The 25,867-nt window shown below is 34.6% G+C and overlaps 1 protein-coding gene across 1 annotated transcript in view; it reads right to left on the reverse strand.

Moving 5' to 3' along the window:
• GBE1 (1,4-alpha-glucan branching enzyme 1) overlaps positions 1-25,867 on the reverse strand; it is a 118,721-nt gene that overhangs the window by 13,613 nt on the left and 79,241 nt on the right. Inside the window, exons 12-14 of the mRNA XM_015824125.1 lie at positions 24,328-24,499; positions 16,175-16,359; positions 15,394-15,524 (exon numbers count right to left, since the gene is read on the reverse strand). Of these exons, the coding sequence (XP_015679611.1) occupies positions 15,394-15,524; positions 16,175-16,359; positions 24,328-24,499 (488 nt within the window). The remainder of the gene's footprint in view (positions 1-15,393; positions 15,525-16,174; positions 16,360-24,327; positions 24,500-25,867) is intronic.

Raw genomic sequence — 25,867 nt, forward strand, 5'->3', positions numbered from 1 at the left:
AAACAAGTATGTGAAGTGTTGATGGCAGCTGGACCTGTTAAGTCACTAGCGATATAAAATAACACAATGAAGGTTGAGCAAAACTGTAAGAAAATCAGTCTGTCAAAGGTACAGAAGCAAAAATTAGATACCAGCATTTAAAATTAGACCAAGTGATATAGATGCTATAAGGCAATTAAAAATTATAACCAATTATAAACCAATTATTTTGTTGCCAGGTATCTCCACATTCAAATTATGGAAAGCCTCAGGAAAAGGATATATTAAAATATAGAAGCTGTTATGCTAAAAAGTATCTGCTAGGCCCAAAGGCCTTTTTTGCCAAAATGCTCTGCATTTTTTTCCAGCCTTATTTAATCTTACTTTTTCTTCCTGTCATTTGAAGTCTTTTCTCTCCATAGCCTCCTTCATTTCATCATTTCTCCTAATATCTTTTTCATACATAGTGCCCCTGACACTTCTACGACATTTTCTAACATAATAATTCTTGTGTTTTAAGTAAATTCCTTCACTGTTTTTCCTTATGTCATTTCCATATATTATGCTGGGAGACTAATTTGTCTTCAAATACCTTTTATATAAGTTTTACTCTTATATAAAGACTTATTCTTACTGAAGTTGTTCCAGTTTAATTTATTTTTCATTTCTTCTCCTTCATATTCCCTTTTTTCTTCAAAGTTCTATTGCTGACACCACCTGTATGGAATATTGAGTCTGGGAATATGAATCACAGAGTGAAAAATATTGTAGAACAGAAATATCTGCCAATTCATTCCTTAATGCAAATGGGTACAAATATATCTTCCTAACAAAATTCTCTAACTAACCCCTTTTTCTTTCACTAAATCTGACTAATAGACTTGTGATTTTTGGGGTATGATCAGCTGTTATGGGTTTGGCATTATTAATAACAGACTTTCATCACCCTTTTTATCCACTATCTCAACCTTTTATCAGTCATATCAAATCAATCAAGTTTTCATGTAGTGTTGCTCATCTGAGATTATATTTATCTACTTTTAAGAACTGCTAAGGGCCAGATGATTTTTACTATGTCCTGATACATATAACCATAGAACTCAAGGAGGATGTTCTTTTCTTTTTCACATGATGTAGGTTCAATTCCAGCAAGATGGAGTTGCTTTAGGTTTGGAAACCATCTGAGTATTTCATTGTTGGTCATAGATGCTGCTGGTTTTGCATTTAATCATAAGCTGGAGGTCCTTTTGGACTTCGAAGGTCTTCCTCATAGTTAGAGGAATATCTATCTATATCTGGTGTACCAGTTATGGCCATTCCTGGATCAAGAGTCTCTGTGGATGGTCACTTATGCCTTGGTCATTTATTGCTTGGATTACTGCAAAACAGTCTACATGGAAGTGCTCTTGCAAATAATCTAGAAAATATAGCTGGTCCAAAGGCAATGCATGGATTATATGACCTGCCTATATTTGAGATTTGCCAGCTCAAAAAGTTTATGCTTGAAGAATATTTCCTTAGACTATATTGGAAAGTTTTTCCTTAATTATTGTTACTAATGATCAGGGTCCACAGTATTGTCAGGGATACTATGCATCCTCTCCATGACCAGTTTTCCTTGCTACCTTTTGGGATGAGGCTTCATGGTATTTGAAGCAGAACATAGAGATTCAGTCACAGATTTGTTCCATATAGTAACAACCTTGTGAACTCTCAAGTTTCCTCTTTCCACTATGTATTCAAAATGGATGTATGTATGTATGTATGTATGTATGTATGCGTATGTATATGTATTTGTATGTATATATGTACGGTATGTATATACAGTGTGTGTATACATGTGTGTATGTATGGGTATATATATATTTTTGTTTGAGAGTGGGCAACAGAATTTTACTTTTAATGTGTGCCAGTATGTTCACACAAAAATACGACAATAAAAGTTATCTATCTTATCTATTATGTATCTTTGATCCTTATTCAACTTCTGGAATCTACATTGCTTAGAGTCAGTTTAATTACAGCAAATGAAACTGATCATTCTTCCAATTTTTTTTTTGGGGGGGGGCTTCAAACCCTCCCAGTTCCATTGGCTGAATACATCAAAAATATTGTCTTCATTTACATAAAGCTATTAAGAAGAATCCTATGATCAAGCAAGTTATGCAGTATGAAAACAGCATAATGGCATACCAAATTTGAAACAGCCTTTTCATGCCTTTGCAACTAAGACAATTTGTTCATATAATTAAGAATTCAAATTATGTTCAGTGGGTACAAATTAATTTAGCATAATATTCCCTATTCATAAGGGAGATTCCTTACCTCACTGACATCAAGAAATTAGTATCTGTTATTGCAAATCCATACATAAAGCTTACTTTAGAAATTTGGGGAGTATAGCCTAATGTTTATTCTTTTTTCTTCTTTGCTTTTGTTTTGAGCTTGCTTTATTTTCTGTTTTATGTAATTTTCTTTCAATAAAAAGCATGAAAGGATCAAACAAGACTCCCTCCCCCCCAGTTACAGTATCAATTGCTCTCTGTTATAGCAGCAAGGCTCTGCACTTCTTGCTGTGACACCACTAAGGAAAGAAGAAATAATGGCAGCCATACTTTCTTGTACCGTATAAGGAAAATTTTGCCACAGATTGAACACTGAAATTAATAAAAAGTCATTAGATAGGAGTTTTATTCTTGATTTCTTGAAAGGCAAATTATGAAAACAATAGTTCTTACTCAAGCGAAATAATACCTGCTTTTTATGGTTTCAGCAGTCTCAGCTTGTTCATGCTGCAAACTTTCCCTGAAGAGTGCTGCTGAAATATATCCAAATCTCTAAGATGTTAGATTCATTTTCATTTTGAATTAATATTTTCAACTTCTTACAAGAAATCTGTGCTGGATCACTGCTAGCTGCTTTCCCTAACATACTTATCTAGGTTGAGTGTTTCATAACATACTCAAATATTTTAATATTGCATTAATGGAAAGTGACATAAATCAAATAGGTATATTTAATGAATATACTTAGCTGATTTTTATCAAAAATGTAAAAATAAAATAAGTCACATATTACATATGTACACATATAGTCTGCTGCTCATATATGCCCAGAGCTAATTTTTCATCCATCAGAGTTCATATTACTGTTTTGTCATCCTCTCTTATGGTATGAATGAAGATTCTAGTTGACTCTTAATTACAAAAATGAATGCTTTGCATTTGGTTTTTCTTGTCCGTGATATTCATGGTTAGATATTCTAGCAATCACAGAAATGTTTAGATTTGTATTAATATTACACAGAAGGACTGAGGTGTGGTATTTGCATTTAAGTTCAATTTGGATTTTCTACTGCCTCACTGCACCTATATCAACATATTCAGACATATAATAAATTTTCACTGTTTTTCACTGTGTGATGACATATGACTTTACCTATGTCAAATTATTCCATAGTCAGGTATCTAGGCTTTAAAATGTCTCTGTGTTATCTCTGTGAAAGGGGCAACATAATCTAAACTTAGAAGACAGCACATATGCAGGATGTTTTCCTAGTGAACTTAATTTTGACTGTACAAGACTAATATTCCTAGACACTGAAACACAGAGGACAATACCATTCCTGTAGAATTCCATCTTTGTTTTAGAATCTAGGCCATCAGTTAAATCTATAAAAGATCACACAAGCACATATACAGACTAATAAAGTTAACCTCATAAGATAATGTGCAAGTCAACCAGAGTCAGTTGGTTGAGATGGGCAAGTACAGAAACTGAATAAATAAATAACAAAACAAATAAGTCTTAAAGTAGTTTTTAAACACTATTTCCATTGCCTTTGCCGAAAATTTCAATCTCCCAAAGCCCAGGGCTTTTTTTGTCATAGAACGCACGGAACGGTGTTCCAGCAACGTTCTTGCTTTGATAACAGATGGAAATACAGCCATTTTCCTCTATTACTTTTAGAGTTAGTTCATGCTGGGAGGGGGAATGTGGATGAGAGTCCAGCTAGTCATAACAATAACTCAGCTGTGGGAACCCAAATCATTGGGCCCAGAGTTGATAAGAGTTTTGGTGGGCTGGAAAGCTGGGGAGAAAGCCTGCACTTCAAGCTAATTGGGGAATGTGATTTATGACTGTTTATTGGAGGAGGGACTTGTGTTTTGTTACTTTTTACCTAGGGGAGGGGAATTTAGTTTTTGGTTTCAACTATGTAATGCCGATACTTTGTTTCTTGAATAAAAGATCCTTTAAGGTAAACAATGCCTCGGAGTTCTTTTGAAGAGTTTCATCTGTTGGAACCATGACACACCATTTTTCAATGGATTTTCAACTTCCACAGAAACATTAGTGAACACTCTTCACTCAGTTCATGCTGCTTTGAGGAAAAGACCCCTGGCTTCTGCTGCCCCCAACAGAGAAACGGCGCAGACCCCTGGCTTTTGCTGCCCCCAACAGGGGAACGGCACATGGTTAGTCCTGGGGCATGACTTGCATGTTTGCGCCTGCCAGACTCAGCAGAGGAAGAGGCGTGAGGGCTGCTGTGCATGCCATTTATGCTATGAGCGGCACCACCTCCAATTCTTACTTAGAGCCATCAAAATGCAGGTGAACTGAGATGCCACCCCCTCGCCATGCACAGGCTGTGATACTCTGTTGGATTTTGAAAGCCAATAGGAATTGCATGGACTTGGTTGTTGACAGTTGTCTGCACCGCTGAGTGCTCCAAGGAACCTAGCTGGCAAACGCTGAACATCAAAGTTGTCTGCAGCGGAGGCAAGTTGGCGGAAACTTTGCACCCCTCCCTGCTGCCCAACCGCACCATCTTCTTGTGAGTAAGAGAGGACCGGGGATGGGAGGAACAGCGCTTAATTCTGTGTAGAGGCTCAGATCGGGTTCCTGGAAATATTACAGGGCGGGGCGGCACTTTGTGCATGGTCAGAATATATTTTCCAAATCCAATTACTGTTTTTAATATAAGTTGTAAAGCTGTTACGAGTGGTTATGTCATTCAACAAAATCATCTTATGTAAATCTCAAGAGAAGATGCAAACAATATCAGATGAAATTAAAAGAAAAGAGAATGAGTTACAGAAAAAAAACAATTGATTCAAAGATTTTACATCAGATTAAGCTGCTACACCAGGAAATATCTGTTGACTGTATGAGAAATAAAAACAAAGTTCAATTATGTGAAACAGACACACTTTGAATTTGCAAATAAGCCAGAGAAAAGTCTGGCATAAAAGTTAAGAAAAGGGAAAAGGAAAAAGAAAATGGAATAATAATACAGAAAATCCAGGAGGGTGATATTGTGCTAACAGATACGGAGTCTCTTAAAACTATCAATAAAAAAAAATAAAAAATAAAAAAATAAATCAATAAAAAAATCATTGTTGCAATTATGGAGTCATGAACTAATGATCAGAAGCCTCTCCTCTTTTTTTTTCTGGGGTCTCCAATATAGCCCTAGCATTTCCTATAGATTCTGGGTCTAGAAAGAGCTGCAAGGAGAACCCTCGGGTGGAATCTACTGTGTTTGTGGGCGAAATGTGGATTAAGTGTTATTGGTTTCAGACAAACCCAGTTCCAAGACAGAGGGCTTAAGGGTTGTGTAGCCCTTAATGTTTACACTGCCTTTTGCGGAATTTGTTGGGAGTTGGGCACTGCTGAGCTTGTGATTGGTCGTGTGGTCGCGTACTGATTGCTTACTAAGGCCGGCCGTTGTGTTTCGCTACACAACTGACGCGTGAGTGTGTGTACAGTGATTGACTACATGTGAAAGGTAAATAATTTCTTTATTTTAAAAAATTGTTGGTGAATTGAATTTTTTTTAAAATTTTTAGTGTAAAAGTATGATCCCAAATTTAAAAAATGAAAAAAAAATACTAATTACTTCTCAACCACCAGTCCTGCTAATAAAAAAGCCAGAATATTAACAGACACAATGACAGAACACACGAAAATAACAACATCTGTTGATATTTCTGGATCTGATCTTGAGAAGCAAAGCCAAACTACAAATGACTGGCCAGACTGCTGGACCTATGATCAAAAAAATGATTTTTGCTTGAAAAATGAATGGCTCTGTGTTTGCAAAATGAAACTTGGCTGTTGCCTTGTAGAAAAGTTGGAACTCTTGGAGTTGAAACGAAAATGGGAATGAAACTTTCCAAAGAATGGACCAACAATAAGATAACCTATTCTGGCAAAGATAGGAAGCAACAGTGGAGCTCACTTCAAAAAATTTTTTGGGATCACAGAGAATCTGCTGCACATAAAGCAGCATTAAAAATAGTTGCTGAAAGCGAAAAAATGACTTGAGAATGTCATTATTTTAACGTCATTATCTCACAAAAAATAACTGCAAAATTTTTTCGAACTGCATATAAAGTAGCAAAGGAAAATCAATCATTCCATAATTTGAAACTGAAATTGATCTGCAAGAACTGAACGGAGTTGAAATGGGTCGTGTTCTTCATTCTACAAATGTGTGTATTAACATTGTTAATCATATAACTGAAGAAATGAGGAAAACTGTGGTTAAAGAAATTGTTCACTCCAATAATAAAATTTCATTGATAATTGATGAATCAACCACAAAAAGCAAAAAAAACCCCTACCCTCATAGTATATGTTCAATGCTCTATTGAAGATGTTGGAATGAATTCAGCGATAAATTTGTTTTTGGACTGGGTAGAACTTGAAAAAGTAACAGCAGAAGGAGTATTTGATTCCTTACTCCAATGTCTTCACTCTTATGGGATGACAGAAGATTATTTAAAAAAAAATATTTGGTTTCTCTGGCGTGCAACGGCGCTGCTGTGATGATAGGGTGCAAAAATGGAGTGAAAAAATTGCTGTCAGAACATTTTCCTTCTATTATAGTTTGGCATTGTGCTAATCACAGGCTAGAATTATCAGTGGGTGACGCTGTCAAGGAAACTTCAGGAATAAATAGATTCAAATCATTTATTGATAAACTTTATGTCATATACCATGCTTCAACAAAGAATAGTAGAGAGTTGCATTTATGTGCAGAATTACTGGGGGCTGAGCTGCTGAAAATTGGAAGAATTTTAAGTACCCAATGGGTGTCATCTAGTTTGCATACAGTTTTGGCTATGTGGAATAATTTTGAATCCCTTGTGTATCATTTTGAAGAAGCCATGCATGATCCTATAAGAGATAAAAATGATAAATGCATTTATGATGGCTTGAAAAGAAAAATCACATCTACAGAATTTTTATTGGATCTAGGATTGATCGTGTGACACTCTCCAAGAATTATCAGAATTAAGTTTGGACCTACAGGACCGCAACATGGACCTGTACAAGGCAAATAAGAAAATAAAAATAGTGGTACAAGTTTTTGAAGAAAGAAGACAGAACTTTGGGCCCTATTATAAATGTGTTGTTGCTGCTGTACGTGATCTTCGCTTTCGTGGAGTTTTACTTCACGAAAAAGATTCGAGAAAGGATCTTCCCATTGACCCAAGTACATTTTATACAAAATTGAAAGAGTCAATTGAAAAAAGATTGCTTGATAGCAAAAACGATAAGTTGGCATATTGGTATCACATACTTGATCAAAAACATTGGCGTGAAGATGTTAATACTCAACTGACATTTGGAGAAGTGGAAATTAGAAACTTGTCAATCAGACTGCAACTAAATGAAAGAGAAATGATTCGTGGATTCTGCGAATACATTCTCGAAAAGACATATCCAGAAAAACTGTTGCATTTGATACGGACTCTGAATACCATTCCCATTTCTTCAAGTGATTGTGAACGTGGGTTTTCGCAGATGAATCTAACTGCTACCCCATCAAGAGCTTCGTTGAAGACTAAGACAATTTCAGCACTTTTGTTCATCAAAGTTGTCAGACCACCTCTGAGACTTTTTGATCCTTCAAAGTATGTTGATCTATGGTTACTCAGAGGACGACATTTGGCCATAGATACTAACAGCAAAGAAAGGAGTCGAGAAGATTTGCTGGATGAGAATTGGACAAAACTTTGGAATTTACTATGAACATTTGCCTTAAATACAATAAATTAAATTTATGTTAAGACCTGAATATATAATTTTTTAAATAAAAGATTAACAAGATGTGAGTTCCGGCACCTCCTTTTTTTTTTTTTTTTTTTTACAAAAAAAGCACTGCCAAAGCCTGAACTAGAACAGTGAAAAACTCCACATATATCATCTAAAAAATGATTCCTAATTTTATTATAAACCTCACAGAAACCTGTATCTGTAATTTTATCTCTGATAACTTTTTCAATACAGTACCAATAAAAGCATCATCTATCTCATTGTGGTTTATGAATGTAAGACTAATGCCTCTTCTTGTTTACATTAAGTTCTAAATATATTCGATTTTATCATTTGTTACTGCTACAAAAAAACTGCAATTTTTAATTTTACATTTAATTTACTGAGCAAGTGTTATAATTTTTAAAATTTTAAAAAGAAAAATATATTATGAAAATAATAACTGAGAGAGCAGTGACAACATCTTTCTATACTACTTGTACCTTCACTATTTCTCAGCACATTTATTAATGAATTTCAAAAAAATGTAACCAAGAGAATTTTGAAATGAAAAATATATTAATGGATGTTTGCTTGGAAATGTCCGTCTTTCTCGATACAACTTATCTGATAAGATTGCTGCTGAGGAGCAAATTGCAAAATATATTGTTATATATGCTTTCCTGAACTCCTGGATGGTAAGTGCAGTATTGGTTTAAGGAAAAAAAAAACCCTTACTTTTATAACTTGGATATTTTAACCTCCTATATTAGCTCAAGCAACAAAATTTATATTAATGGTGATCAGTTTGGAAGCAAATGTGTTAGCTGTATTGTTGTCACTACCAAGATAGCAGAAACAATGACCCTTAATGCAGAGTGATACTAAAGTGAGAATCTGGGATTATTTATCATATCTCACACTTAATTACTATATTTTTAGTATATTTCTGAACAAATTCTTATTTTTAAAAAGAATTGATGCAGGCTTAATGTCACATGAAGCATCTCTAGATATATTTAGACCATAGAAAAAGAACTCAAAACCAACTTCTCACATACCAAATATAATAATTATATTCATGAGTAATAATTATTCATGAAGATCATGATGTGGCATGATTATTTTAGAAATTCTGAGGAGGAATATTACAAAAGCAATAGCATTTATCAAAGATTTTGTGAAAAAGTAAGCTACTATCCATGCTCTATGGACTGGTTTATATAAACATTTATCAGGATATTTAAAAAGCAATTGCTCTTGTCTATTACAGATAAAGTAGTCCTATTTTCTAAGCCAGGGGTGTCAAACTCGCCGCATCACGTGGCATGTCACGAAGTATTGTGACTTTTTCCCCTTGCCAGAACTGGGGTGGGCGCGGCTTCTTTGTGACGCATCTGGCCTGCGGGCCAGCAGTTTGATACCCCTGTTCTAAGCCAAACTACCTGCAACACAATACATGAAATGACATCAGCTTATGTCCTAATCATGATACTCAATGATATGCCCAGCTATTCATTTTTCTACATACAAGAAAATTCTTGTTACTCAGTGAAGCAAGAGTAGTTAAAGGTGCTTCAGTAACAACTAAATGGCAACGTTATTTCTCTGGAAAGAGCCAGTCTGATATTTTCATTTTACAAGTTATATGAGAGGGTAAAACAACTTTTATCATCAGCTACTGGAGTAATGATTTAATTGCTGGTCTGTGACTGTAAATTCAAACTAAATTTTAGATTTAAAAAATAATTTTCCTTAATTAAATTAAAACATTAAATTGTAGCAAAGAGAATGGAGTAAAGAGCAAAGAGAATATTGCTGTTATATCAGTCTGACTGATATAACAGCAATATTGACTGATACTGTAGCAATATACAAAGAAGTATACAATATTTGGCTTACAATTATATCTCTATCAATTTGTAAGTATTGGAGAGATTTATATGAAGTTGCCTCAACTTTATGTGGAAACCACAGGAGCCTATAATGTTTAATGTGTTTTCTGGAGAATCACATATATTGGATTATGAGACGGAGGAGATGAAAATATTGTTCAAAGAAAGTATGCAAATATTGCACTTTTCAGAAAATCCTAAGGGTTACTCTTATATTTGTATAATTTTGTACTTGTGATTGTACATAAGTAATTATAAACTAATAATCAGCGTTAAACCCACTACCAACATAATAATAATTTTCCTTTTAAAAAAGGGAAGGAAGGGTATTTGAATAATACTGCAAAAACATTCACATTTTAATAGTATTAGCTGTAGCAGATTAAGCATCTTGATGAAAGTTGGCATTTTGTGATCCTAAGTTAAATTATTTGTCTTCATTTTATGTAAAGATTGAATTCTAATAACCAGGACACTTACATAAGTGCACTTCAAAGCACGAACAAGCAAGCAGCTCAAAGAGACATTTTTGCCGTGGGCAATCACTCTCTAGTGACTCATTCCAAGTGACCTTGTTTGCTCATTAGAAGCTCTAGATGCATCTTACAAATGTCAGGGAACTTTAATTTTCTTTTTTAAAGACGGATGTTATCTGAATGTTGATGTTAATCTTCCCAAGATTTCAAGGCATATCAATCCCTATTTACATTGCTATTGAACTGACATATTCTTCCCTTCTTGTGTGAACCTGCATTAGTACATCTTTGCTCAACCTTTTAAATTGTTTTCATGCCTTATATACAATATGCAAATCTAAGCATATTGCATCTTTGCACATATTAGGATAAAAGAAAAGAGTCTACCTAGTAGTCAATGAATAACTTACTTACACATTTCACTGGGCATTCTTCTGAATTATCAACCAAAGTAAACATCGCGGTTTGATGTATATAAACCAGAAAGAATCATACTGAACTACAGTATATTCTTTTTGTTGTTGATTTGTCAACAACAGGACCACTACAAATGGGTTACCAATTGCATAAACTCAACATATTTTTCTTTTCTAGTCCTCATTATTGAGTCTTTTTAGTGCTTTCCATCTTTCCTTTGCCCAGGCTGTTAAAGAGTAGCACTTTACTCTGTTCCAGCAATATCTTAAAATATCCTTAAATATTTATAAATATCTTAAAATATCCAACCTAGAACTAAGAATAAAATTCCTAACCATGAGAACAATTAATCAATGGAACGGCTTAGCTCTGAAAGATGTGGGTACTCCATTACTGGAGGTTTTCAAGAACAGTGTTTGTCCAGAATAGTATAGAGCAGTGGTTCTCAACCTTTTTAATGCCGCGACCCCAACCGGTCGTAAGTCGAGGACTAAACCGGTCGTAAGTCGAGGACTAAACCGGTCGTAAGTCGAGGACTACCCAACCGGTCGTAAGTTGAGGACTTTCTCTGCCCGGGAGCGCCGCGCATGCGTGGTTCCGCCCCCTGCGCCGGCCGAGGCGTAGTTGGCAAGCGGCAGAGACGGAGCAGGCCGACCACCAGCTGGCCCAGCTCAAGGGAGGTAAGGCACCCGCCGGAAAAGGGGAAAAAATGGACAAAAAAAATGGCGGACAGTCTTGCTTGGCGACGCCCGTGAAATGGTCGATCGACCCCAAATGGGGTCCCGACCCACAGGTTGAGAACCACTGGTATAGAGCCTCCTGCTTGGACAGGGACTTAGACTAGAAGACTTCCAAGGTCCCTTCCAACCTATTATTCCATATGCTATGTTCTATCCTCCATTGCTGTCCACATAACCTTTTTTTAAAGTCCCACTTGTTGTTTATGAGACATATACATCGGTATTAAAGCTAGAGAGAAAAGATACTAGTTATCCACTTCTCATACTCAATTCATCTCAATTAAATCATTCTAATGCAAATCTAGGCTAACAATCTCCACAGATAATAGAAATTATTTTAAGAACTATTTGAACATGGCATTTATGTTGTTTATTTATAACTGATAGGAAGGGCTCTTTCCTCTGGATTTTTTAAATATTTGTTTCACAGTGTCATCATATTCCAGTACCACATTTCCCAATAAATACTCTTTTAAAATTTGATTTTTAAAAGGTATGCATGAATGGGTGGTATATGTAGGAACAAGAATTTAAGTTTTATATATGCGGTAGGTGGTATTATTAACTTATAGTTCCGCCAACTATCATGGATCTCCAACAGGTTTACCTCAATTATATTTGGCCTTTGGCTACTACTGCTATGTAGTTGCTTCTGTGAGACTAGGCTCAAGCTGCCATACCTAAAAATAAAGCTGGCACATAAGGAGGGTAAACAAAAGCCAGGGATCTTGTTTAAAAAGGTCCCTTAGAGGAGGTAGTTAAGAGGGAACCAAGTAGCTAAGGAAACAAATGAAAAAATGTCACATGAACTGGACAAAAGAAGTTTGGTCTGGACACATGGAAAACTCATTTCCAAGTCCCATGAATAGCTACCAGACTTGAAAATTAACAAGGCAAGAGCAGCTGCCAGTCTTCTGAATCAACAGCACGAGGACTTCGGGGGACAATAGGATTCCTAAACCTCATCTACTCTTTCAGTCCTCTTTGGATTCAGACTTGGCAACTTCCATCCTTCTGGCTAGTACCAGCATAGACTAAGCTAAATTAAAAAAAATATGAAATAATTCCTGGAAACTGAACATTCAGATAACTTAGCAATCAACAGGCACATAAGCAATATTTACATAACTTTCAAAAGAGATAATAAACTAAAAACGAAACAAAAGCAACAACAAAAAGAGAACATAAGCTACCAGCAATCAACATCCAGATAAGTAGGGATTAACACCAGGACTGACAAATATCTATGGAGATTCTCAGTCATCCAGGTAATGGTTGTCTCAAAGGTGCTTTTTCACGAGGCAACTGGACTTTCTTTCCCCCCCTCTCTTTGAAGATGTTTTGCTTCTCATCCAAGAAGCTTCTTCAGCTCTGATTGGATGGTGGATAATGGAAAGTAGTGCAAATGGGTGTGGAACCTTCTTGGAACTGTTCAATTTTGACATAGATGGTCTCTTATTTGTCCTCTTACTGTAGACTTTGCTGTCTTCGAAAGAGTGGCCAAAGAGGCCATCTATATCAAAATTGAACAGTCCTCTCTCAACAGAGGGGGAGGGATACGACATCTAATAATAATAATAATAACAACAACAACAACAATAATAAAGTTGGAAGGGACCTTGGAGGTCATCGAGTCCAACCCCCTGCTCAGGCAGGAACCCTAAACCATTTCGGACAAATGGCTGTCCAGTCTCTTCTTAAAAACTTCCAGTGTTGGAGCATTCACCGCTTCTGGAGGCAGGTTGTTCCATTGGTTAATTGTTCTAACTGTCAGGAAGTTTCTCCTTAGTTCTAAGTTGCTTCTCTCCTTGATCAGTTTCCATCCGTTGCTTCTTGTCCTGCCTTCAGGCGCCTTGGGGAATAGCTTGACTCCCTCTTCTTTGTGGCAGCCCCTCAGATATTGGAACACTATCATATCCCCCCTCGTCCTTCTCTTCGTTAAACTAGACACACCCAATTCCAGCAATCGTCATCAACACAGTCCTTTCAATAGTTCCAAGAAGGCTCCATGCCCATTTGCACCACTCAGGTGACCCTGATGATACAGATAAGCCTCCAGGTGGCATCAATGATTCTCTAAAAGAATGCAAATGATCAGCTGTCTGCAAGAAGTATAAATCCTTCCATTTCCCACCATCCAGTCAGAGCTGAAGAAGCTTCTTGGATAAGAAGCAAAACATCTTCAAAGAGAAAAAGAAAGTCCAGTTGCCTCATGAAAAAGCATCTTTGGGACAGGACTGACAAACAATCTAGCAGTAAATAAGGAGGTGCCCTGGTGGAGTGATAGTTAGAATGCAGTATTGCAGACAAACTCTGCCCACAGCCTGGAGTTCATCCTGACAGTGCTCAAGGTTGACCCATCCTTCCATCCTTCAGGGTGGTAAAATGAGGACCCGGATTGTTGGGGGCAACATACTGACATTGTAAACAGGTCAGAGAGTGCTATATAAAGCATTATGGGGAGGTATATATTGTAAGTCTAAGTGCTATCGCTAAATAATATCTTAATTAAGGAATTGCATGCTCAGATAGACAATCAAGCACTAAGCATCAGCCTAATCAAGGAACTAACCACAGATGCTACTTTTATGCCGCTGTGCCTTTTGAAAGTTTTTTGCTTTTTGAATCTCGTCTAATCTTATACCTTACTGTAAGCATAAGACAAAACTGTGGACAATGGTTGATGAATTCTAGGTTCTCTTGTTTCAGTAGTCCACTTTTTCTCAGATTATTTTGGTTGCCTAAGATTTGATGTGGACCTGGTTAATTTGGATAATCTCCAAATCTGCATGACTTCTCCTAGTTCAGTGATGGCGAACCTTTTAGAGTCCGAGTGCCCAAAGTGCAACACAAAACCCACTTATGCATCATCGGGTGCCGGGTGGGTGTGGCCCATTGGCTGGGTGTGGCCAATTGGGTGGGCGTGGCCCATTGGGTGGGCGTGGCTGCGGTGGTAACGGCAGACTGGGTGGGACTAAAAAGTTCAATCAATCAATTCCAACTTTGCAAGATTTTTTTTCCCCGTGAGAAATTGAAATTGACTGATTGATTGAACCTTTTTTTTTTTTTTTTGCACACGGTGGCGGAGGCCTAAAGTGAAAAGGTTTTATAAAACCCAGCTGAAGGCATAGGACTGGGCGACGGCACGCGTGCCCACAGAGAGGGCTCTGAGTGCCGCCTCTGGCACCCGTGCCATAGGTTCGCCACCACTGTCCTAGTTATTATTATTCTCATAATTGAGATAGGTAGATGATGCGTAAAGGGTCTCTTGTCCAAGAACCTCTACTGATAAGATAGGTACCAGCCGGGATTTGAACCCTGTATCGAAGACAGTCCTCTAACCACTAGACTATCTGAATCTATATATCATCTATTTCTCTCTTTATTTTCTAGCTATATTTGATTTAAACAATATTTTGAAATAGAATATAGATATTTTTGCCAGTGTAAGCTTACCTTTAAGAATGACATTTAAATTTGGTTCTATAACTACCCAGTGATTTTAAAAAAAATAAATTTAAGTTGTAGTATACTTTTTTAATGTTTTACAGTTATATTACACACACACATATATACACACATACATATGTGTTTAAAAATGGTCATTGACTGTTTTCATTAAGTTGAAACCAAAATTGTCTTCCATTGAAATATCACTTTGAATAGTGTGTACTAGAATAATGTGACTATTTTGTGGGATTCATTATAAAAACTAATTGAGACCTATCTATATGCCAAAATAAATGTAAAAATAGCGGAGGGTGATGTCATCCTCTTTTCCATAAATTATCATTCACTGAAATATGTGAAACAGAATATAATGAGATGTAGAAAAAAGGATATTTTCCTGGTGTTTCTACACCTACACGGTAATCCGTGTAACTTTGGGATGGATGAAAATTAAATATAAATAGCAGATTTGCCCTTTCATAAGCAATAACTTTGTTTAATTCATGCTTTTCACACACATAGGCCTGCAAGGAATAATAAAAAAGGAATATTATATACTGTTTAATTTGAACACAAACTTGATACAGACAAAAAAATATTTGCCAGGAAACCTCTCTGTGAGTGTCCTTGAAGAACTTTTTGTTTCTCTCTGCGTATCATGCAAACAGAAGGCATTAACACACTTCATTGTGCCATTAATTTAAATTACTTAAGTTTAATAAGTTTTTGTATTGAATTAAACATTAATTACATTTACTAACTGGAACAAGTAAGCATATGGTTTAGTTTAAAGTTAACAAGATTCTTGATGATCACAAGAAGCAAAAATACAATAATGTATCAGAAAGTGAAACATTTTTGTATTTCACATTTGCTTTTATTGCAAAGAAAATTGTTGTATCTAACCAATAAACCTGTTGAAAAATATGAATAGATTTAGCTCTAGATAGCTTTTTAAGGGCATGTTTTCAAATAAATCAAATTGAGGAAAATGTTATCTTGAATATAAAATTTTAGAATCAAGACAAATAATTTGTCTGAAACTGTCTTAAACATGCAATATCTAATAAAGTTTCTTAATTTTTTAAAATGCAATTTCTTTCGGATTAAAGTGCTGAAATGTACATAGTGCTGAAAACTACTATATAACATTTAAAAATTATATATACTTTACCGGAGGTGATGCAAGCCAGCCGAACTTTTCTTCCAATTTATTCATATTTCTGTCAAACACATTTAGGAATCTATAGCGAAGAAGCTGATCATCAGCTAAATTAAACTGTCTCCTTGCATAATGGTAGCTTTCATTATTGCCTTGTCTAGGAAAATCTAACCATTCTGGATGTCCAAATTCATTTCCTATTTTTTTTAAAAAAACATGGAAAGACATGAAAAATAAATGGATCTTCTGTAAATATCCTTGGAAAACGTATTTAAATATAGTTGCAAAACAAAACCCTGAAACAATGTTTAAAGCTGTTGTTACAATGTAAATGTTGAAATCTTTAAACTATCTATGATATACTTACTGTAAAAAATTGTGTTCCTAGATACTAAACAAATTGAGCAAGTTTGTACTCCTCAATTACCATGTACTGTTTAAAAATCGCAACAACTTAATGACTAGTAATTTAAAAATTATTACTCCAACCTATTTGTCATTATATATTAGATTTTTGAGGAAAGTAGAATTGAAATAAATCAATCAACATGACTTGCTACAAAATATAATGGATTATAGAAGAAATTGAGCAGACCATGACATGTTTGAACTAATTATTACTCTCAAAGTCACCCAAAATATTGGATGAAAAAAGGAAAGCAGCATCTGCTCAGATATTGTCTTTTGCAATTCTCTCTAGTTGAAAACCTTAGACCTGTAGGCTAGAAAAGGTAGGAAATGAAGTTCCAAATATAGTTGATATAAAAAGGATTTTCAAGAGTGGTTTTGCCTCCTTCTTAGGGCTGAGGAAAAGTGACTGGCCAAGGTCAGCCAGCTGGCTTTATTTCTTAAGGTGGGACTAGAACCCATGGTCTCCCAGTTTGTAGGCTGATGCCTACACCACTGTAGGCTGATCACTACACCAAATTGACTCTCAAGGGGAGTCATATACTATTATCCTAATCATTGTGTTGACAGGCTACGAAACATGGATTTATATGTTTTTCTGTTAATATATTTTGCATATTTTTTTCAAAATGGTAGCATAGCATCTCTGGCCTTAGCTATAACATGATAATAACTTTAAGTAAACTTTAAGTAAAATCACAACGGTATCATTTGCCACTTGATTGTAGCAAAAACAAAACATTAATTTGTGTTTCAGTTTAGGCCATAGAATAAATGTTGAAGATTTTATATGATAATTTAATATACTGTACATATTAACAAGAATAAGTCTACATACCTATAGAAAAAACAGTAAAAGGAACAGTAAAGTAAACGGAAACTCTTATGCTCTTATTATTTAGTTCTCTAATGGTAACATGACCATAATCTAAGGTTGTTTTGATTTTGTCTAGAAATTTAATCACGTAGTATTCTAGATTACTGAAACTTTCTCCTAGATTTCTAAAGCTTCCATTTAGATGCAGATTTGATAAGCAGGAAGGGACAAGGAATTCAGAAGTGAATGTTTTTAAAAATGTCCTAGTCACCTGAAGATTAGGGAAGACAATAATTTCCACATTTTTTTCCTGTTCTAATGGTGACAATTTGATAGATATGACGTACTCACGTTGCTCTAGTATAGCTAAATTTTCTGCAAAAATATGTGTAGTAAGACTACTACAAATACTGAAGTCTACAATTATTTTTTTGTAATTGAATTCAATACACTGAACCTACAGTAAAATAAGAAAGGTAGTAATATCCTAAGATTTTCAAAGCTAGAACATGTTTGTTTTATTATAAAAGGGTACCTGAGAGGAAATGAATATTTGGAGATTCAATAAAGGATTTATTTTGTGATCAGGTTTTCAAAGTAATAGATTTATTTACAAAATTATAACACAAAATCCACAGAAATAATTGTAATCCAGAACTGAAATGATTTCATATAGTTCTTTGTCAGTACAAAATCAGTACAAAGTACATTTACAGTAAATGAAGACTACTACTAGAATTCTTCAGGTATTTCAAAACTCACTTGCAGTTACCACTGATTGAGAACAGTTTATCTAGAAATGTTATCAGCATGCCTACAAAACCTGGGTGATCCACTAGATACTTAATTATACTGCAAAGAAAACTGAAAGAGGTGTCAAAATTGACAAGCAACAAAGCTATCTGGTACCTTCATAGCTTAGTGCAAAAATATGCAAAATAACCCTGTCAAGATATTTTTGCAGACTCCTCCAGACAGACTAGCTCTAAAAAGAGCCATTAAAATTGTCATTTAAAAATATGAAAAAATGAACTTCCCAAATGACAGCTGTCAAGCTTCATGAATAAATTAATATGTATGAGGCAATAGACATGCAAAATTATAATACATGATTATTTATATCCTTATAGGCTACTATTACACACACACAAACACCAAGTGTAAACATATAAATGACTAAGTTCAAAATTTTATCTAGGTCTATGCTGCACATTTATTATAAAAGAGATAGAGTTGTCTAAAATACCATTATAACAAAAAAACACACAGGAAGTAAAGCCCAAAAATATAAAATTCACCAGAAGTATATTTCCAAGTAGACATTAGTATACTCCTTTAGAAAATAGGTTTCTTGCATGAGGAATATACTGACTTTAAAAGAGTATTTTCTTTAGAGTTATATATTTTCATATTAATAATTTGCAACCTATTTATCATGAAGATGCATGATTTCCACTGTAGCTTGTACAAAATGATGAATCTTTATAAATGTTGCTCTGTAAGCATCAAGAATTTTCTAAAGGCGGTATCCCAACATAAAAAATGCTAGCTTGATCCAAATTTGCATTAGTTTTTCCTACATCATCAAATAACATGATTGGTTTTCCCCCCAAACTAATTATATCTATGTTATCAAATCTGGATCAGGTCCCATAAGTTAAAAAAAGTTTCAAATCTACAAATTAATACATGGACAAATAAGTTTTTAATTTTTTTTTGTATAAATGCTTTATCTTAAGATAGTGTTTGGCATTTTATATACAGAAAGCATGTGGCCCTGGCTCTGGTCCTAAACAATGATCGATCTTCAGTAGTAACAATGTTGCATGAACAATGAAATTCATGTGAGTGTATGTTTCTACTGAGCAAATTAAATTTACCCAAACATCACTCACTTAAGTTTTCAATTGAAAATACATTTTCTAAAATTACATCAAGTTGGGCCACAGAACAAATACATATATTTATAGTGTAGATTGGCAAATTACAATGATAAAAAAATGCTTAATACTAATGTTATAAAAACATGCTTAGTCACATCATTCCTTATTGCTTTTAAAAAAATATATTATAAATTGTCTATTAACCATTTTTAAAAAATGGAATACTAGGAAAGCTACTCCTCAATTTAAGATCTCAATTGAGCCCAGAATTTTTAATTATGTCATTATGGTTGTTAGGTCCATGTGACCCTCTAGCTCAATGATGACTCTCCCCATCGTGGTTGTTAAGCAAATACGCAGGTTAAGTAGATGGGCCAAAAGAGCTGCCTTCTATGTGCAGAAGGAAACTGTAGCACTGGGCTGTAGAAAAGAAGTTAGATCTTCATGATCCCAGACTTTTCTTCAGCCAGCACTGTAGTTCCCCTCTCCTCTTTGTTCAGAAGAGAACTCCAGCACTTGGTTGCCAAAAAGAAGCTCAGATCTTTGTGATTCCAGCTTCTTTTCTCTGGCCCAGAGCTGCAGTTCCCTTCCTTTCTGTGTGCACAAGGCCAGATTGATTTTAGGGGTGAAATCCATCTGATAGGCAGCCCTTCCACTCTCAAATATGCTGGATGAAAAGGTCTGTGCTCAAAGTGGGATTTTTGGCACATAACTCTTACAGCAAGTCATTTTCAACCTGGATGGCTCCAAATACCCCATGCTGCAAGTGCCCCATGCCAAAATGCCTGCTGGCTTTCACTATGGACATTTTCAGCCAGTATCCTTGGGAGTTACTGGGCTGCTTGGTGGAGAGATTCTGCCTGGTGTGGGGTGAAATCAGTCTAGCAGGCAGCACTACACTCTCAAAGAAATTGACTGAAAAAGGTCCATCTGATAATAGATCCCGAATGACCTTTATCAGCCAGATCCTAGGAAACCAGAAGGAATCACCAGAGTTTTATTGCAATCATGTGACTTTGAGCACCAACTGTGTCTTCTTTCAGCACTATCATAATTTTAAATGGTCACTAAACAAATGATTGTTAAGTGAGGACTACCTGAATTCCTGCTTCAGATAGCAGTTGCCTTTTCATATGTTCAAACTGCATTTTTTAAATGTTATGAGAGGTAAAATTAATTGGCTAACACTACCAAATAGTATAAAAGTTATGTAATAAGCCACCACAAATATTACCATTGTAACAATGGCACAATATAAAATAACTGAATTTGTTTATTTATTTATAAAATTCATTTGCTGTCTCTGACTCTGTTCATATTCAATATGGATACCGTTCAACAATATACTGTATATTTTTAACCTGATTCTTCTCTAAGCTAAAAATATAGAAAAAATATAATTACGTTCTACGATTAAAAGCAGGTATGCATAAATCTACCATTTTTGGATAGTGTACAATATTTACCTCCGAAGTTGCTATGAAAATGGACTCCCTTTGGAACAGTAAGGTCAATTGGTGAGAGACAATAACAACATGCAAAACATGAGATCATTGTGAGGAATATACAGATAGTCCTCAATTTACAACAGTTCGTTTAGTGACTGTTTGAAGTTATAACAGCACTATTTTTATGAGGTTGCAGCATCCCTATGGTCACGTGATTTACATTTGGATGTTTGACAGCTGGTTCATATTTATGATGGCTGCAGTGTCCCATGTTCACGTGATCACCTTTTGCAACCTTCTGGCAAGCAAAGACAATTGGGAAGCCAGATTCACTTAACAACCATGTTATTAATTTAAAAACTTCAGTAATTCCTTTAACAAATGTACTAAGAAATGTTGTAAAATGGAGCAAAACTCACTTTACAAATTTCTCACTTAACAACATAATTTTGGGCTCAATTGTGGTTGTAAGTTGAGAACTACCTGTAGTTAATTAGTACAGAACTACTGATTTTGGAATTCTAAAAATGAAACAAATTGTTATGTAATTTGATAAAACCATAGGGAAAAAAATCCAATTTCACCTTAAGCTTTTTTTTTAATTAAAACAATTTTCAAATACAGTAATGAGTATATTAATCCTATTTCAACTACTATTACCAAGTGACTACTCTTTATGGATAGTCAGTACTGTGTAAAACTAAATATGTGGATTAGGACCAACCGCTGGATAGAGAAAAAGATGAGAAGACTGGAAAATGCTCAATGGTACTGGAGTAAATAATTAGTGATTACATATGATTCTGACTATGAAAAAGTCATATTTTGTTTCATTAAACTTACTTACATTGTATATTCCAAAATATCAAGACACTATTTAGAACACTCACAGTTGAAATGAAAAGTTGGACCTCTATAAAAAAATCCTCTTCTAAACATAAATCTGAGATCATAAATTGATATCAAAATCTAGGCAGGATGCCTATCCTGAAAAGTTATTTTTGCTTGAGATAAATAGCTTTGTATCCTTCAGTATATATTATAAACAAAGTCAGTAATACATACAAAAGCAAAGTATAAACTTATTATAAAGACTCACTTCAGGGCTTCAACAAATGCTTACAGGTAGTAAATGTGTTTCATTGCATATTGCTTTTCCCAATATGAGTAGGTTCAGAAAAGTTGATTTATAAAACATAGCTTTTAAAGTACACCATAATTATATAAACTGATAATATTTTGAATAAAATTTCTAGCAATCAACTTAACTACATAAGACATTATATATTCTAGATTGTTACATATTTAATGGCTCATTGAACAACAAAATGATCATTATTTCCTTTTCAAAAAATACAAACTGCAATTTCAAGAAATAAAAAGCAGGGAGAAGTACTCAGATATGAAACTATGATATGTGCATTACACAATAACAGAAAAAAATACTCCTTTAAAATTGGATATGTGTGATGAAAGTAATGAATTAGCACTTTATGCCAGGAAAATAAAATTGTTCAATTCACCTCCCAATTTACTTTCCTCTATTTACTTTGTCCTTTAAATTTGATCACTTGCAGAGCTGAACTGTCACTAGTACAATAAGAAAAACGCAATAAAATGTCAAAATATTTACAAATAATGATCCTCTTTACTTTCTTCAAACTCTGTCCATAACTCAGCATGGATACTGCATCACATACTTTATTTTGTTGTTTTTAACCATTTAATTGTCTCCAACTCTTGGTAACTTTATAGGCAAGTGGTCTCCATGCTATCCTGTCAAGCACAGCTTCTTTCAATTGATAGATGTTCAACTTTGCATCAGATTTGAAGTTATCAAGCCAGCATGTTCTTTGCTTGCCCCTTCTTCTTTGTCCACTAACCATTTCTAGCATAATTTAGCTTATCAGTTATGACTTATGCTTTCTTGATTTTCCTTTAGTTTGAATCATGACCAAAAAGCCCTTTCTTGTTATTGACTCTCATAGCAAAACATACTGATCTTTAGTATCACTAACCCTATCCTTGCAGTTTTCATTCTGTTATATGATCCTGTATGCCTTTTTTTAAAAAAAGAAATTTTTGTTTCTTAATTTAGAAAGACTATTGCTCACTCTAGAGAATAACTTATGCCAACAAAATATTTTTGATATATTGACTAAGTTGTTTTTTCTAGACTAGTCAGTTGATTTAAATACCATTCATAACAGTCTCTTTGCGGATCATCTGGCTGTGCTGAGATTGAAAGGCAAGGTATTTTCAAAAACTGTATTTCCCCAACTGGTATCAAACATAGTTTTCAGGAATTTGGTTCCCATCTATTACACAGGTTCATATTAAAATTAAACTTCTGCCACAATAAAATCAAAGTTGTCCTTAGCAGCATTCCAATATTAATCAAGTAAGCAATTGGAACAAATAGTGAAAATGCTTTCTTGTAATCATCTGGTACAAGTTTTATTTAAAAGGCAACAACAAGTCATTTTACTGCCATCTTGGGAACAATTATTTCAAGTTATTTAACTGAATAGCATTAGCACCCCAACATATATCACATGCATTATCTGAATGACTACAAAATAATGACTACCTTCCCCAAAAAGGTTTGGCCAGTCAGACTGTTTTTACTAGGAAAAAGAGAGATAAAATTCATAAATTACTACTTATCTACTTGAGTAGTTGAGATGCAACATATTTTGTGAAGATAAGTATATTTTTCTGCCTAATCTGCAACTAGCCATATAGAAATTTATTCTTGAAGCTGATAAGAAGTGACAGGACGTAAGAATGAATTACACAATATAAGAAAACAAAAATTAAAACAATTATTGCTTTATGTTTATGTAAATTAATATTTTTAGACAGCTAGAAGGCAGAAGAAATGCCTTCGGTTTATAACTTTGTTTCTGAAGAACTTGTTTATCTCTGACAGACTACAGAATAGTCTGAATGTTGTGCTTCTTTCAGCACAAATTTTAATATAAGCAGTGCCAGAAATAGCAGAAAAAGTCAAGCACATATGTTCAGTTTCATAACCAAATATAGTTAGCCAACATGAAGGAGAATAATGAGATTGCTAGGTTACTAGTTATTCTTATAAGTTATTAATATTAGCCCACATATTGTTCTGGATAAAATATAATTTAATACATCTATTTCAAATTTGACACTAGTTATACTTATCCAGTCATAAAAAGAGAACATTTTTATTTAGCCTACTATAAAGACAAAGATTCCAGAGCCATATGCCTTTGGTAAGAGAGTTACAAAAATCTCTAAATTAATTTGCCTCATATTTGTATAAACTAATAAAATATTATAATAGTTCAGTAATTATTCAATAGACAATACACAAGTCTCTTTCAAGGTTAATTATGCAGCATAATCAACCGTCTATGAATTATAATCATACTTAGGTTGTTACTGACTATGTCCTCAACTGGGAGCAAGATCCATGGAAATTAATGAAATCATCATTATACATGTAGAAGATCATAGTATGCTTTAGCCTTTAAGTTCAATAAACATGTCCAATTTGTAAAAAGAAAATGTCATCACAAGGTGTACTATGCTGAAGGAAATCAGAAGGTAATATTGCAGATGACTTACCCATGAAATTGAGGTAGCCTTCTCCTCCAAGAGAATGAGTAATGAGTCGTATCATTTTATGAAGCTGTATTCCTCGATCAATAACCGGTGTGAAAGGTGACAGAACACTCATATAGTTATACATCTCTGCATCCATCAGCCAAAAAGCCAAAGTCTTATCACCAACAAGGGCCTTAGTAAATAAATAAATGAGGCAGGGAAAAATCTTTTTATGATATTAATGTTTTATAGGACATAAATTAAAGACATCTTATAGTATATGGTATGCTATATTTATGGGTGATATGTATGTTTTTACTTTGAATTCTCACACTAGAGAGATATAATTGTTGTCTTCTATTATGCCCTCACTCATGACCCCCTCCTGTCCAAAGGGGTACTTTTTCATTCTATAGTCACATGATTTTCATCCATTCTTGTTAGAACAGTTTGTGTCAATTTTTGTTTTTTTTACAATCATTAAGGCACACTTGCTTGGCAAAGAGTCTCATTAAATGTCTTTGCTCTAGTCTCTGCTCTGCTTGGCAAAGTTTAAAAAAAAGCTGGTTGCAGCCTTGTTTGAGGCAGCTCTGATTCACGTAACCTTGTTTGAAACATTCATCTGATTTTCTATTTCTGAAGAATTATTGCCTTCTGCTTGTGTAAGAAACATGACACTTTGATTGTTGGAGTGGCTGATGAACCTTGCTTGGCTCTCTGAACATTGAACTGAATATTGAATCTTAACTACTGTTCTGCATGTTTCTGTGAAATATAGATTCATAGAATTATAGGACTGGATGGGATCTTGTAGGTCTTATAGTATGAAACTACTCAGGCAAGTTTTATCTCAAGAGATTTTGGGTTTGAAATCAAACTCTAATTTCTGTTCCTTTGTTTCTCTGTTTAGCCATTAGTAATTGCTTACCATTTTCTAACAACTCTGTTTATGTATGCATGTATGTATTTCGCTGTATATAAAATCAGGAATAGGAGAGTCTGAACCACATAAGAGCTAAAGCTAACTATAATGGTTGCCATGTATCTTCTGAGTTCCATGGAGGATGAAATCAATCATATACTGCTTTCTGGTGATCAATAATGGTCAAAAGCAAGGAAGTATGCTATTGATGAAAATTAATATTTGGGGATATTGAGTATTTGAGGACAATGAAATGGGTTCATTGGGTTCATCTCAGTATTGTCCCATTGAGTTAGTATTCATAATTCCTTAATAGGATTTTTTGGAAGAATAATATGGCTTAAAATTGATTTTCAACTACATATAAATAATCTGGAGTATATTATTATTTGAAGAATTACCGTATATATCTGTCAAGCACGGGGCATAGCAAAACATATTTTATATGTGAGTCTTTGGTCATTCGGGTTTTCTCCCGTGTAAGATTAGAAGTATCATAGCGACGTTTCGATGAAATCACATTCATCATCATCAGGCTTGTGCTTTTAGCTTTGTGCTTCTCAGAGTAATATGAAATGTCTGCTGTTTCTTTCTTTTAACTGCCAGTGGGGTTTGAACTGAGGGGGCGGGGACTTGGTC

The sequence above is a fragment of the Protobothrops mucrosquamatus genome, unplaced genomic scaffold (assembly GCF_001527695.2).
Source record: "Protobothrops mucrosquamatus isolate PMUCROS unplaced genomic scaffold, P.Mucros_1.0 scaffold_185, whole genome shotgun sequence".
Lineage (NCBI taxonomy): Eukaryota > Metazoa > Chordata > Lepidosauria > Squamata > Viperidae > Protobothrops > Protobothrops mucrosquamatus.